General features: G+C 31.0%; 1 protein-coding gene across 6 annotated transcripts in view; it reads left to right on the forward strand.

The window, feature by feature from the left end:
* Positions 1-13,017, forward strand: part of Coprox (oxygen-dependent coproporphyrinogen-III oxidase) — a 69,893-nt gene that overhangs the window by 10,890 nt on the left and 45,986 nt on the right. For 3 of the 6 annotated variants that reach the window (XM_035377523.2, XM_085813667.1, XM_035377524.2), the window contains exons 2-3: positions 6,522-6,616; positions 10,190-10,250. In XM_035377523.2, coding sequence (XP_035233414.1) covers positions 6,540-6,616; positions 10,190-10,250 — 138 coding nt within the window. In that variant the 5' untranslated portion in view covers positions 6,522-6,539. Of the gene's footprint in view, positions 1-6,521; positions 6,617-8,279; positions 8,384-10,189; positions 10,251-13,017 lie in introns of those variants that run through there. The other 3 variants (XM_085813668.1, XM_035377525.2, XM_035377526.2) reach the window with 3 other exon arrangements.

Genomic DNA, 13,017 nt, shown 5'->3' on the forward strand with positions numbered 1-13,017 from the left:
CGACAAATAGGTTTATAAAACTACATAAGCGAGAATTGTTCATACTGGAAAACAATCTGTTAAAAGGTGTAAAGCATAGTCCATGAGATGCATACTTAAGGAAGTAGTAAGGTAGAATTTTTAGAATATGCAGTGTTGAAATTAATGGTAAAAAAATTGATAAGTATTAAAAGAATTATTACCTGACATTTCATAACTCGGTTACAAATTTTAAATAATATTGAAAAAAATATTTTTTTATACCTTTCAGAAATGTTAAGAAAGTTAAGTACATGGAAAGCAGCAGCAATATTTCATTATTAAAATAAAATTCTAATTGAAATTAACCAAACAGAGCATTAATTATAAAGTGACCAATTTTTGATTAAAAATGCCTCAGAAGCTAAAAATCATCTCATATTTGAGAGAAAATTTCATAAAGAAGCTCTGTGAATTAAAAAGAAATAATGTGTAGTTTTAATATTAATAATACAATAAATTTTGATTTTAATTTTTGTAATTGTTAACCGAATAAAATTTAATTACCTTAAAATTTCTTTCTAATGTAATTAATAAAAACATGTGAAAATGTTTTCATCCAAATTAAAACTGATCTGTGAGAAGTATAGAATTTAATTTCATTCAATGTTGTTTAAAAATATATTCTTTTCACATACTTAGGACTCTGAAATATTGTAGAAAAAGAAAATATAGACATTTATACATATAATTTACAAGCTAATTATAAAATATTTCCCTACGATCATGTCAAAACCTGTTGATCTGAATGGCAAGTCACTGAATATTTTAATCTCGAAGAGGGGTTGCTCTACTGCTTTAAGGCAGTGCATGAGAAAAACCATTTCGGGCCTCTCCTCTTATTTCCTACCTCCATGGTTTTATCAATCACATTGTAGAATCATTAGGTTTGCTAATGAAAGCACTATGAAAAATCACCGATGCCGTTGCCAGGATTCGAACTCCAGACCTTTCGATGGTAGCCAGACATGCTTTCCAATTACATTGCAAAGGCATGGGGATAGAAGAGAAAAAATGCTTTACAACATTAGTCAATCACAGTATTACCTTAGTTATCAAAAAGTTAGAGCTGAAGGAAAGAGAATTAGGGACATAGAGCAATTAAATGGGAAGAGAGGGGGGAACTTGAGCAGATATATCTTTTATAAAAAAATTATATGTAGTCGAACAATTTTGTTTATGAAATTTCCAAAATAAATGTTTGTTTTAAGGATAGAGAATACATTTTTGCTTTTTGATACAAAATAAAGTATTGTAATCATGAAAAATTCCGGGTATCATATTTAAATGAAAATATCCATTTTGATTGCTATCGAAGGAAATTTAATGATATTGTGTGATATCTGTACGTAAGGACAGAATAAAGGAGTTTTTTACCCCAGATGAATTATAAAACTGATTTAAAATGGGTTCAGAAGAGATTTTTTCGTGGCGTCTGTACGTACTTATATATGTATCTCGCATAACTCAAAAACGAGTAGTCTCAGAATGTTGAAATTTTGTGTTTTGGACTGCTATAACATGTAGTTATGCACCTCCCTTTTTGGTTGCAATTGGCCGCACCAAAAGTATATAAATATATATATACCCACTTTGTTGTTACTCGGCTCTGTGAGCTCAGTTTTTTTTTTAATTCTTATATGTTGGTGAATTGCACATTTTTTGCTTTAAAATGATTGAAATATGTTGTTCTTAACTTCTAGTTAAGGTTTTTATGCTTTTAGTTAATCTGCATGCAATAGTTGTAGAATTATAAACAATTTGAAAGTCGTTTAAGCTTAATTTATTTTACCATAGCAGCCATATTTGTTTACATTTGAAACTTATCAGAATAGTGAATTAAGTCTTTCTGAACCTACAGTGTCTTTTTGCCGAATGGGACCAATAGAAAACTTTTAGTTTTGTGCACTGGAAAATCTGCTCTCTTGCCTGCTGGCCGAATTGCTTGTTTTTGCATAGAAACTGTAATTTTAATTGTAAAAATTGTTTTAACTGTATTTGATGTTTTTCTATATCTTTCGATTTTTCATGAAGATATCTTTTGTTTTTTGTGTATTCATGCATTGCCATGAAGTGATTGAATAAGAAATATACAGTCAAAAGTCGTTAATCCGGACTCGTCGGGACTTCGGCGATTCCGGTTATCGATTTTTCCGGATTATACATCATCAGTTTAAATCTGGTAAGATGGCATGCAGAAATTATAAAATTAAAAATATGAAATCGTAATTTATGAAATAAAGAACAATTATGATCTAAAGGGTATCGAAATTTATAAAAGAAAAAGCTGAATATTTATTTGTTTACTTTATTAAACATTTCTTTCAATGTAAGTTGTTTAATTTGCTTCGTTTTTTATGTGATAATACATTCTCTTTAATTCTATAAACAGACATAATTTCTTGTTCAGTTACAAAGTTCCGCTGTTCAAGTCCTATAATTGCTGTGTCGAGAATACCGACTAATTCGTAAATCGAAATTTTTTCGTTTACAATAACCTCTGTCACTTTCTTCGCTATCGGAAGCGAATTATAATGACGAGGAATTTGATTTAATAAATCATATCAAAGATGGAGTACATCGAGATGAAATACTACATTTAGTAAGGAATTATAAGCCAAATAAAATGAAAAACAAAACCTGCCTTGAAGATAAGGATACTGCTGACAGATCAACTTCCAATTCGTTGTGCACCGCGTCATTAAAGATAAAGTTTAGATAAACAAAGGATATGCCTTTATCCATTTTTTACAGCGATTCCACTGTTTGTTTAATGGACTTCAAAATATACTTTCGCTTTGTAGATCCTTTACATATTAGTAAATATATATCAGAAATTCTATTTGACATAATCGAAAGTTCAAGCTTACTTTTATAAAATTGCTCTAACAGTCTGCAAAAAATAATAAGCCGAATCCAATTCGAAGATTAAGGAACAATGCAATCTGCAACATTAACTGAATTAGATAATTTTAGCTTAGCTTATACCGTCCGTTATACATTAAATGCGCATTTGTAAACATATTTTGCGCACGCGCACACGCATATTCGCAGCCGTAAAGGTCAACGCAACGCATGCGCAGAAAGTTTGTAGCTTTGAGGTCCGGATTATGGGTGTCCGAATTAACGAATTTTGACTGTATCTGTAATGAAATTTGATTAAAAATTTTTAAATGAAATGCAGGAACAAATGTATATAATTTAATATTCAGTGCAAGGAAGTAATGTGTTGTACACATCAGGTTTTTTTTATGTTCAAGAAGAGTTTGCATTTATAGTTATTCTTATTTTATTTATTTAGTTTGTAAATTTCTGAATAATTCATATATGGAGCTACGTAAGTTATGGTGTAAAATTAACGTCATTTCTTTTTGTATGTTTATCTGCATGCTGTCTGTCTGTTAGTCTATAACTTAACCAGCCATTTATTCATTTCTTAAAAACAGTAAATAATAATAATTATGACAGAAAATATAGATGTGCAAATTTCATAAAAAATTCAAAATATTATTTTATAGAAAATCTGATAATCTAGGGCTTCTGCCATTAACTCCATATTTTACATGTTTCCTTTTAATCGTGCATTTTACATAATACATTTCTTTTCTGTATAGATTTTTTTTTTTGTCCCTGATGAAAGAAAAATATTATAAAAATGTGATCCCTGAAAACAACAAAATTGGATTAAAAGCCAAATGATGCCAGGAATGAGGTTCCGATTTTCACTGTTTGTTGACCTAAAAATACAGAAACGAAAAGCAGAGGAAGGGGCACTTAATTTTTCTTGCAAAAAAATTCTATTATGGGTTTTTCACCTTGGTACCCTAAAAGCATGGGTGTAACTGAATAACATATTCAGCCTGACCAAAGTCATCATTTGTGAGAAACCACTGACTGCCCTCCCCCCTTTTTAGAGTGCTGTAATCATAGGCCACAAACTCCATTGCTGCATTTATGTCATTGCTGGAAATATAACGGAAACAAATATGATGAAAATTTCATGTTATCCGATAATAAAATTTTTGAGTTAAAAAGGTATGTCATTTCTTTTAAATAAATAGCATTTAGATACATAAAGAAATCTAATTTTTGTATGCTCATCTTTTCCTTATTTTTAGATCTTTCATTTTTATATCCACAGTATAACCTGTCAATTTCGATTTTATCTTATTATTAGAAGTGGGCATTATATGCCTGAGTATATAATAATTAACAATGTAATAATGGTAGTTGAAGTTTTGATAATATTAAATTTAAAATGATATAGTATTACTATATTAATATACCATAACCATATAGGAATTATGTAGGTACTTCCTATTTTCGATACTATACCGTGTTAATGATTCCATATAGATACTTCTTATTTTCATAAAATTTCCATATTCCTATTTTCATAAAATGTCATTTCTTCCTATTTCATAAGGTATACCATATTGGTACTTCATATTTTTATAAAATTTATATGAAAACTAACAGAAAAGTTAATGTTATTTTTCTACACTGAAGAGCCAAAGCATTATGATCACCTACTCAATAATGCATTGCATGACTTCTGGCCTGCAAAACATCTGCACCTCACCTTGGCATGGATGCCACAAGTTCTTTGTAGATGACTGGACATAGATTGTACCAAATGTCTGAGCAGTGGTCACGCAAAGTCAAGATATCCCGACAAGGTGGTGTTTGATCTCTGAGCTGCTTTTCCATGACATTCTAAGTACGTTCTATTGGTTAAAATACAACAAGTTAGGTGGTCAGGACATTAATTGGAAGTCATCCTTATGCTTCTCGAACCACTCTAACACAGTTTGAGCCTTGTGACATGAGGCATTGTCTTGCTGGAAGATTCCATTTCCAGTTGGAAAGACATATGCCATGTAAGAGGGCAACTGGACTGCAGTTGTGTTCAGATAGTCCTCAGCTTTCATGGTCTGTTTTACCACAACTAATGGTCCCAGAGCTGCCCATGACAATCTTTCCCAAAGCATAATACTTCCACCATCAGCTTGTGTATGACCTGCTGTACAGAGGGGGAGGAGCAACTGTTCACCTGGAAGATGGCATACCCTGACACAATCATTGACATGATGAATGAGAAATCATAATTCATCCGATCAGGCAAACTTATCCATGGTCCAGTCTGAATGTTTGCGAGCCCATCGAAGATGTAGTTGAGAATGACGCTTGGTCAACACAGGCATACAAGTGGAACATGTGCTGTGCAGTCCCATATCCAACACTGTCTACTGAACTATGTGTTCTAAAACACTTGCACCTGTATTATGTTGTCAGCTGAGCTACTCTGTGATGCCGATTTTGCTGTACCAAGCAGGACAATCTCTGATGTCTTTTTTTCTTTGATGATGTGTGGATGTCCAACACCTTGGCATCTACTGCTGCTTTTACTGTCATTTATCCACTTTTAAAAAATTCCAGCTGTGACAGATCATAAACAACCTACCAGTCGTGCAATTTCGGAGATACTTGTTCCGAATCTTTGGACCATTACAATCTGCCCTCTATCAAATTCACTTAGATTAGCAGCCTTTCCCATCTCTTGCCAAAGTAAATGCAACAATGGTTCCTTATCTCCTCCAGCAGCAGTTAAATACCATTCCCACTTTATCACATGCCCTCTGCATCATTCAGATGAGTTCATTGAAAAACATAGAGATAGTCATAATGTTTTGGCTTATCAGTGTATTGTGATGTCTTATTGGTCACTTTGATTGCCTTTATTCAATAACGTATCCAGAAGTTTTTCCTGGATTAAGTCTTGTTTTACATTGTTCATTCTCTTAAATCCAGAAATCTTTAAAATTTAAAATTCAATACGTGCAAATATTTTGATCATATGCCAAGAATTTTTATATAAAAATGCAGTACTTGATGAATGTATATTCAACTTTAAAACTGCATTTTATACGTAAACTATAAAAGCAAACTTCAGAGCATGAATAAACATGTCATTCAGCGTCTGTCGAAAATACATATGTCCGAAATTTGTATTAGTTTCCTACGTAAACTATTTATTATAGTTCTGGGATTTAAAGAACTTAAAAAATGGCCAGCAGAAATGTTTAGCAGTTACATTTTCTGTGTTAGCTTTGGCATAGTGGTGACTTTTTGAAAGAGAAACCAACATACTAATGTAAAATGCAATGTGAGGGTGAAAAAAAAAAGAAAGAAAGAAAACGAGAATATTTTTGGTCTTTGAAATAGAAAAATCCATTGCTATTCTTGAAAGAGGTATCTGCCTTAAAATGTGTAGCTCCCTTCCCTTATAAAACTATTTACCTAAAGTTGCAAATTTTGTGTGATTTGTAGATGGTGATTTATATTTCTAATAGAAAAGGAATAATAAATGCATATTGAACGTAGATGGTTGCAGTGCCTGTATTTTTTATAAGAAATTGTATTCTTTTTTTAAATTAAAGTTTGTGTATTATTTAAAATAATGATAAATATGTGTTTGTAATTCAGACTTTTTCATTTTTTAGTAAGCAAAAAGAAAAAGAATGTGGCATAGAATAAAGAGTTTTGGTTTTATGTTTTCCCATTTTCCAAAAGTGCTTAAAATTTCAAAGAAGGAAAGGTATATCAGCTAATATTGTTCAAGTGTATTTATGCCTGTTACTTGGTTATATATTTCCATTTACTAAAATTTCATCAAATTGCTTATGTAGTTAAAACAAGTATTAAGTTTTGTATCTTGCAGAATTAAGAAAATAACATTTTCTAATTTTAAAAATTATATATTTCAATTTAATAATAAATGGAGACACTGAACTTTCAGAATTTCAAGACCAATTAAAATTACATAATGTTTTTTCTGTCATTTGCTCAATAATATAAAATTTTGGATACTTTCTTATTATCTGCATGTCCATGAAATCTGTTACATTTGCAAATTGCTAAAAAACATCTGTTTGACTATTATTATGACTCATAGATACTGCCCTATTTATAAATAACAGTGAAAAGCATTTATAAGAAAAAAATTTAGTAGAGAAAAGCAAAGCTGTATAGTTAAAGAAAGCTGTATGCATTTTTACAGCAGATGTAATTGCAGTCCACGTGTATTCAAAGACACTTGTGTTATGCTTATGCATGGGTTAAGCTGTGGCACATCTTTGTTCTATGTATTATGGAAAATTGTCAGTTCTGCCAAATATGGAAAACCAGAGGGTTTAGATAATTAGAAAATACAGTCAAAAGTCGTTAATTCGGACACCCATAATCCGGAATGATCTATAATCCGGACCTCAAAGCTACAAACTTTCTGCGCATGCGTCGCGTTTACACATGCGAGTAAGACCTTTACGGCTGCGAATATGCGTGTGCGCATGCGCATAATACGTTTACACATGCATGTTTAATGTATAACGGACGGTAAAAGCTAAGCTAAAATTACCTAATTCAATTAATGTTGCAGATTGCGTTGTTCCTTAATCTTCGAATTGGATCTGACTTATTATCTTTTGCAGACTGTTAGAGCAATTTTATAAAAGTAAGCTTGAACTTTCGATTATGTGAAATAGAATTTCCGATATATATTTACTAATATGTAAAGGATCTACAGAGCGAAAGTATGTTTCGAAGTCCATTAAACAAAAAGTAGAATTGCTGGAAAAAAAAAAAATGGATAAAGGCATATCCTTTGTTTCTCTAACCATTCCGAAATCTGTTTAACAGTTTCACGCTGCTCTGTGGAGAAGGGGGGGAAACGGCGCGGCACGCAATGAATTGCAAGTTGATCTGTCAGCACTATCCTTATCTTCAGGGCAGATGTTTTTATTTTATTTGGCTTATAATTCCTTACTAAATGTAGTATTTCATCTCGATGTACTCCATCTTTGATATGATTTAAATCAAATTCCTCATCATTATAATTCGCTTCCGATAGTGAAGAAAGTGACACAGAGGTTATTGAAAACGAAAAAAGTTCGATTGACAAATTAGTCGGTATTCTCGACACAGCAATTATAGGACTTGAACAGCGGAACTTTGTAACTGAAGAAGAAATTATGTCTGTTTATAGAATTAAAGAGAAAGTATTATCACATAAAACAAAGCAACTTAAACAACTTACATTGAAAGAAATGTTTAGTAAAGTAAACAAATAAATATTAAGCTTTTTTTTTTTGTTGTTGTTGTTGTTGTAAATTTTGATACCCTTTATATCATAATTGTTCTTTGTTTCATAAATTACAGTTTCATATTTTTAATTTTATAATTTCTGCATGCCATCTTACCAGATTTAAACTGATGATCTATAATCCGGAAAAATCGATAATCCGGAATCGCCGAAGTCCCGACGAGTCCGGCGAGACTTTTGACTGTACTGATTTTTAAGTTTGTAGTAAGTTTCTTAGATTTTAGCAATAATTTTTTAAATAGGGAGCTTTAAAAATAATTAATCTAAAAAATATTTTATAATTTTGTTAAGCAAGTGCTTTTCAGTACTGTTCTTTTGCTTGAAATACCTAAAATAGGTAATTAATAACTGCTAAGTTTGATTTTATTAATGTCATATACTTCTGATACTGTAATTATAAGACAAAGTCTGAAATTCAGCTACTCAATATCCCGAATAACTTAATATCCAGGTATCTGGACCACCAGCTAAAAAATGATACTAATAACATAAATTAATTAATTAAAAAAAACTCTTTACAAAGTCTAGAAACGCAGAAAATAACAATAAAATGAAGCAAGTATGTTGTAAACAGTTTTTTCGCTGGGCTAACAAAGATTCCTGCATGCCATTTTCAAACACCTATTGGTTAAGGAGTCAATTGTCACCAATAATAATGATTTGATTGACACTGCACTGATGTTGGCCAGGATCACGCTTCTGGTGTTTGTGTGTGGGGGGGGGGAGGGGTAGGACTAGCATTTCACATATTGCCACCTGGTGGAATCTGTCAGTCCTGAAATTTTAAGGAAAAAAAAAAAAAAAGTGGCCCATTGCCTCACGAAATTTTAAAAATTTTGCTATCCCTAATTTTTGCTGCTTGGTATTCCTTTAACCCTTTTGTCCTGAACAGTACACATGTGCACCACTGATATTTAAAAATACTTGCAGGATATATTTAACGTTATAACTAAATGAAAAGTGTACTACTGTGGTATTTTAAGTACCATGAAATCCTCCCAGTGTATAACACCAGACGAATTCCACTAAATGTAAAGTTATATTTGTTAATAAACCAGTGAGTACCTCTGCTATGCATTTTACAGTAAATTTATGAAAGAACAAACTTGATTTTATACATAATTTCTGTAATATTTATAATACGTTTAGAAAAGAAATAGAATATCAGGTATGTATGAATTACTTAGAATTTAGAAATTATTTATGTTTTTGTTTATATGGTATATATATGTACCAACTGATATTATTAGCAGTACATATTATTATTTGTACATATATTTACCATAATTTACGCAAATTATTGTAACATTGTAACAGACAATAAATTATGCGGCTTTGGGTACATGCATGGCCAACTGCAATCCTCTAAGGAAAAACAATGAAAAAATAATGAAACTACAATGAGTAAACTAATAATAATAGAAATTGCTTTTGTTTTTGTCTGAAAATCTATTATTCATATTGAGGTACCAAAGGGTTAAATTCTAAACTTTTTACCGCTTCTAAATTCCGACATTCAGTGTGGCTACGCCAACTGTATCTGCTCTGGCACTGGCCTTTTGCCAGTTGGGATTAGCATTTTTCTCTGTGTTCTTAACAGTTCCCCCCCAATGTTGCTATGTTCGTATGTTATCTTGCTAGATTTAAACGCATGCTCTAAAATCCAGAAATTTCCGAAATTGCCAAAGTTCTTATGATTCTGGATCGCAGACTTTGTGCTATATAGTGCTTTTGTAACTATGCAAAGCAGCTACTATGTTTAATTTTCAGAGGTGGCAAACATTTTTGTCTAATCTGTGATTTGAAAGTTTTAAATATAATGAAGTGCTCATTCAGTGGCCTCTTTAATGAGAAATTTATATTTTTGTAACAGCAAGTGTCAAGTTTATGCTGTAATATCTGTATTAATAGTAACTGATGTTATTAATTTGTGAACTATTAAAGAACTTGTTTTTGTATCAGTAACTAATATAAATATGTATTGCTATTTTAATTTATTGTTATTTTCAGATTTGCCTGTGTTGCTGTAGCAAGCTCTGTGGTAGTTTATCATTACATTACCCATAATAAGGTAATTTTTCATTTTAAATTGTTTAAAATATTGATAAAACATTATTGTGATAGTTCTGAAAAATATGCTTACAATACAGTGTGAAATAAGATTGGAAATAATCAGTTGAACATTCAATCCTTTATTTCCTATGTACAGTGTTCAGTGCCGAGGTGACAAGAAAATGTGTATTAATTGATTCAAATTTGTATTTAATGTTTGATTAGTGTTCAAAAGTAAGCATTTGTGGCTTTGAGACAAACAGTAAGAGGAAAAAAAAATCACTAGAAAACTATAGGTGTCATTGGTACAAATTTCAGTGCGTGAAGTAGACAGAAACATCCAAATAAGTATATATGAAGAAACCATTTTGAAGTCCAGAGATTGAAAAATTTCCAGAATTTAAGTGTAAGTTATGAGACCAAATTAAAAAGTTTCATAACTACAAAATCAATATTTCATGTGAAATGCTATTTTTCAAAGGACTGGCTCTAGAACAATTCTAGCTAGGGGTTCTCAACAAATTCGATGAAATTTTAAAGGGGTCAGTTATGATTGGGGGTTGATAGCCGACTGTGCATGTGCAATTAATGGGCATTTATTAACAAAAAAATTATATTATTAAAACTGATAGTTAATTGTTTATTGATATAAAGCTATATCATAAAGTAAGAAAAAGAAATATGTAAATTAATTATAAGGGGGAAAATGTGCTAAAAGTATTGAATATATTTTTTAAATCAGCAATATTTTTAATATGTAAATTTTTCGTGCAGTAAGTGAAATATTAAAGCAAAATTTAAGAATACAAGAAAATGCAAAATGTTAAGAATGCAAAACTGGAATGGAAAACAAGAAACTGGTTGAATATTTTTTAATGAGGTGATTTAAAAATTAAATTAAGCAATTTTACACCAACTTATAAAATATGCATTAATACACAAAGTGCAACCATCACTTTTCAACTTGCATCATCCACCAAGTGCACCCAAAAGCAGTCTTTTGTGCAATTAAAATCTGATTTTTGTTTCTGAAAACCTACTTATACAGTACAAAGTCTTTAATCCAGACGTTCATAATCCGGACCTCAAAGCTACAAACTTTCTGCGCATGCGTAGTGTTTACGCATTTCATAATACCTTTACGCATGCGCATATGCATTTACGCATGTGCATAATACGTTTACACATACACGTTTAATGTATAACGGATGGTATAAGCTAGACTTAAATTATCTAATTATCTATTTTAGTTAATGTTGCAGATTACATTGTTCTTTAATCTTCTAACTGGATCCGGCTTATTATTTTTTGCAGACTGTTAGATCAATTTTATAAAAAGTAAGCTTGAACTTTCGATTTTGTCAAAAAGAGTTTCTGATTCTGGAGCTGCCAAAGTGTCTACAACGCGAAAGCATGTTTTGATGTCCATCAAACAAAAAGTGAAATTGCTGCAAAAAAAGGATAAAGGCATGAAGAAAGTGACAGAGAGGTGAGTGAAAACGAAAAAATTTTGATTGACAAGTTAGTCGGTATTCTCGACACAGCAATTACAGTACTTGAACAGCGGAACTTTGTAACTGAACAAGAAATTATGTCTGTTTAATAGAATTAAAGAGAAAGTATTGTCACATGAAACGAAGCAACTTACATTCAAGGAAATGTTTAATAAAGTAAACAAATAAATATTAAGCTTTTTCTTTTTGTAAATTTTGATACCCTTTAGATCATAATTGGTCTTTATTTCATAAATTACGATTTCATATTTTAATTTTACAATTTCTGCATGCCATCTTACCATATTTAAATTGATGATCTATAATCCGGAATCGGTGAAGTCCCGACGAGTCCGGATTAAAGACTTTGTACTGTATTTGTAAAATTAAAAATAATGTAACAAAAAATAATTAATCATAAATCTAACAAACTAATTTTTCAGAACTTTGTTATGTTCTTAAAATTGTTATCTTTACATTATGTATGTGCAGTTGTTTGTGCTATATATTATTAAAAAAATATGGGAGAGTTCAAGTCAGGAGGAAAACTACTCCTTTAAAAGGAGTTAGTGCAAGAGAAAGGCTCGGAACCACTGATCTTGGAGCTAAGTAGGGTGTCAAACCCATAAAGACAAAAACAGGTTGGGATGTCGCCTAAAGAATAGCAATTGCCTTAGGTCGCCTTTTGTTCTTGAATTCTATGTGTATATTTGTGAATGAAAACCAAATAAATCCAGGGGATGCTCACTGATTTCTTTATGATGGAAGTAAAAAACTTTGTGATCGTATTTTAGGCTGGAAGGGGGCAATTTTTTTATTATTACATACTGGAGACTAATCTGTTGCCAATGCATGTTTGTAAAATTTGTGATACAACCAGGTATAGAAAAAGAGTTTAAAATTTGTGTTTGGTATGAAACAACTTAATCTGAAAAAATATAATATATTTTAATGCTTGTATTTGCCTAATTTTAAAATGATCACTCTATTTATTTTCAGAAGAATGTTCTATTCCTAAGACAATATATAAAAGCTTTTTTTTATTTGGGTTTAAAAACAAAATTGGAAAGATTTTGTTGTGGTTTGTAATTAGATAGATACAAAGAATTTAGAATAGGTGATCTGTCGCTTTGTTATGAAGGTTAACTTTATTTGTTTTATGTCTGAATAGGTGTCATTTAAGAAATGATATGGAAACAATCTGTGCAATATTGATTTGACTTAGTATTTGTATATTTTTCAATTCACCAATTTTTAGGAAATGGAAACTATCACCAAACAATGTTATTTAGC

The sequence above is a fragment of the Stegodyphus dumicola genome, chromosome 3, assembly GCF_044657685.1.
Source record: "Stegodyphus dumicola isolate Sdum_Otavi_A_Nest chromosome 3, ASM4465768v1".
Lineage (NCBI taxonomy): Eukaryota > Metazoa > Arthropoda > Arachnida > Araneae > Eresidae > Stegodyphus > Stegodyphus dumicola.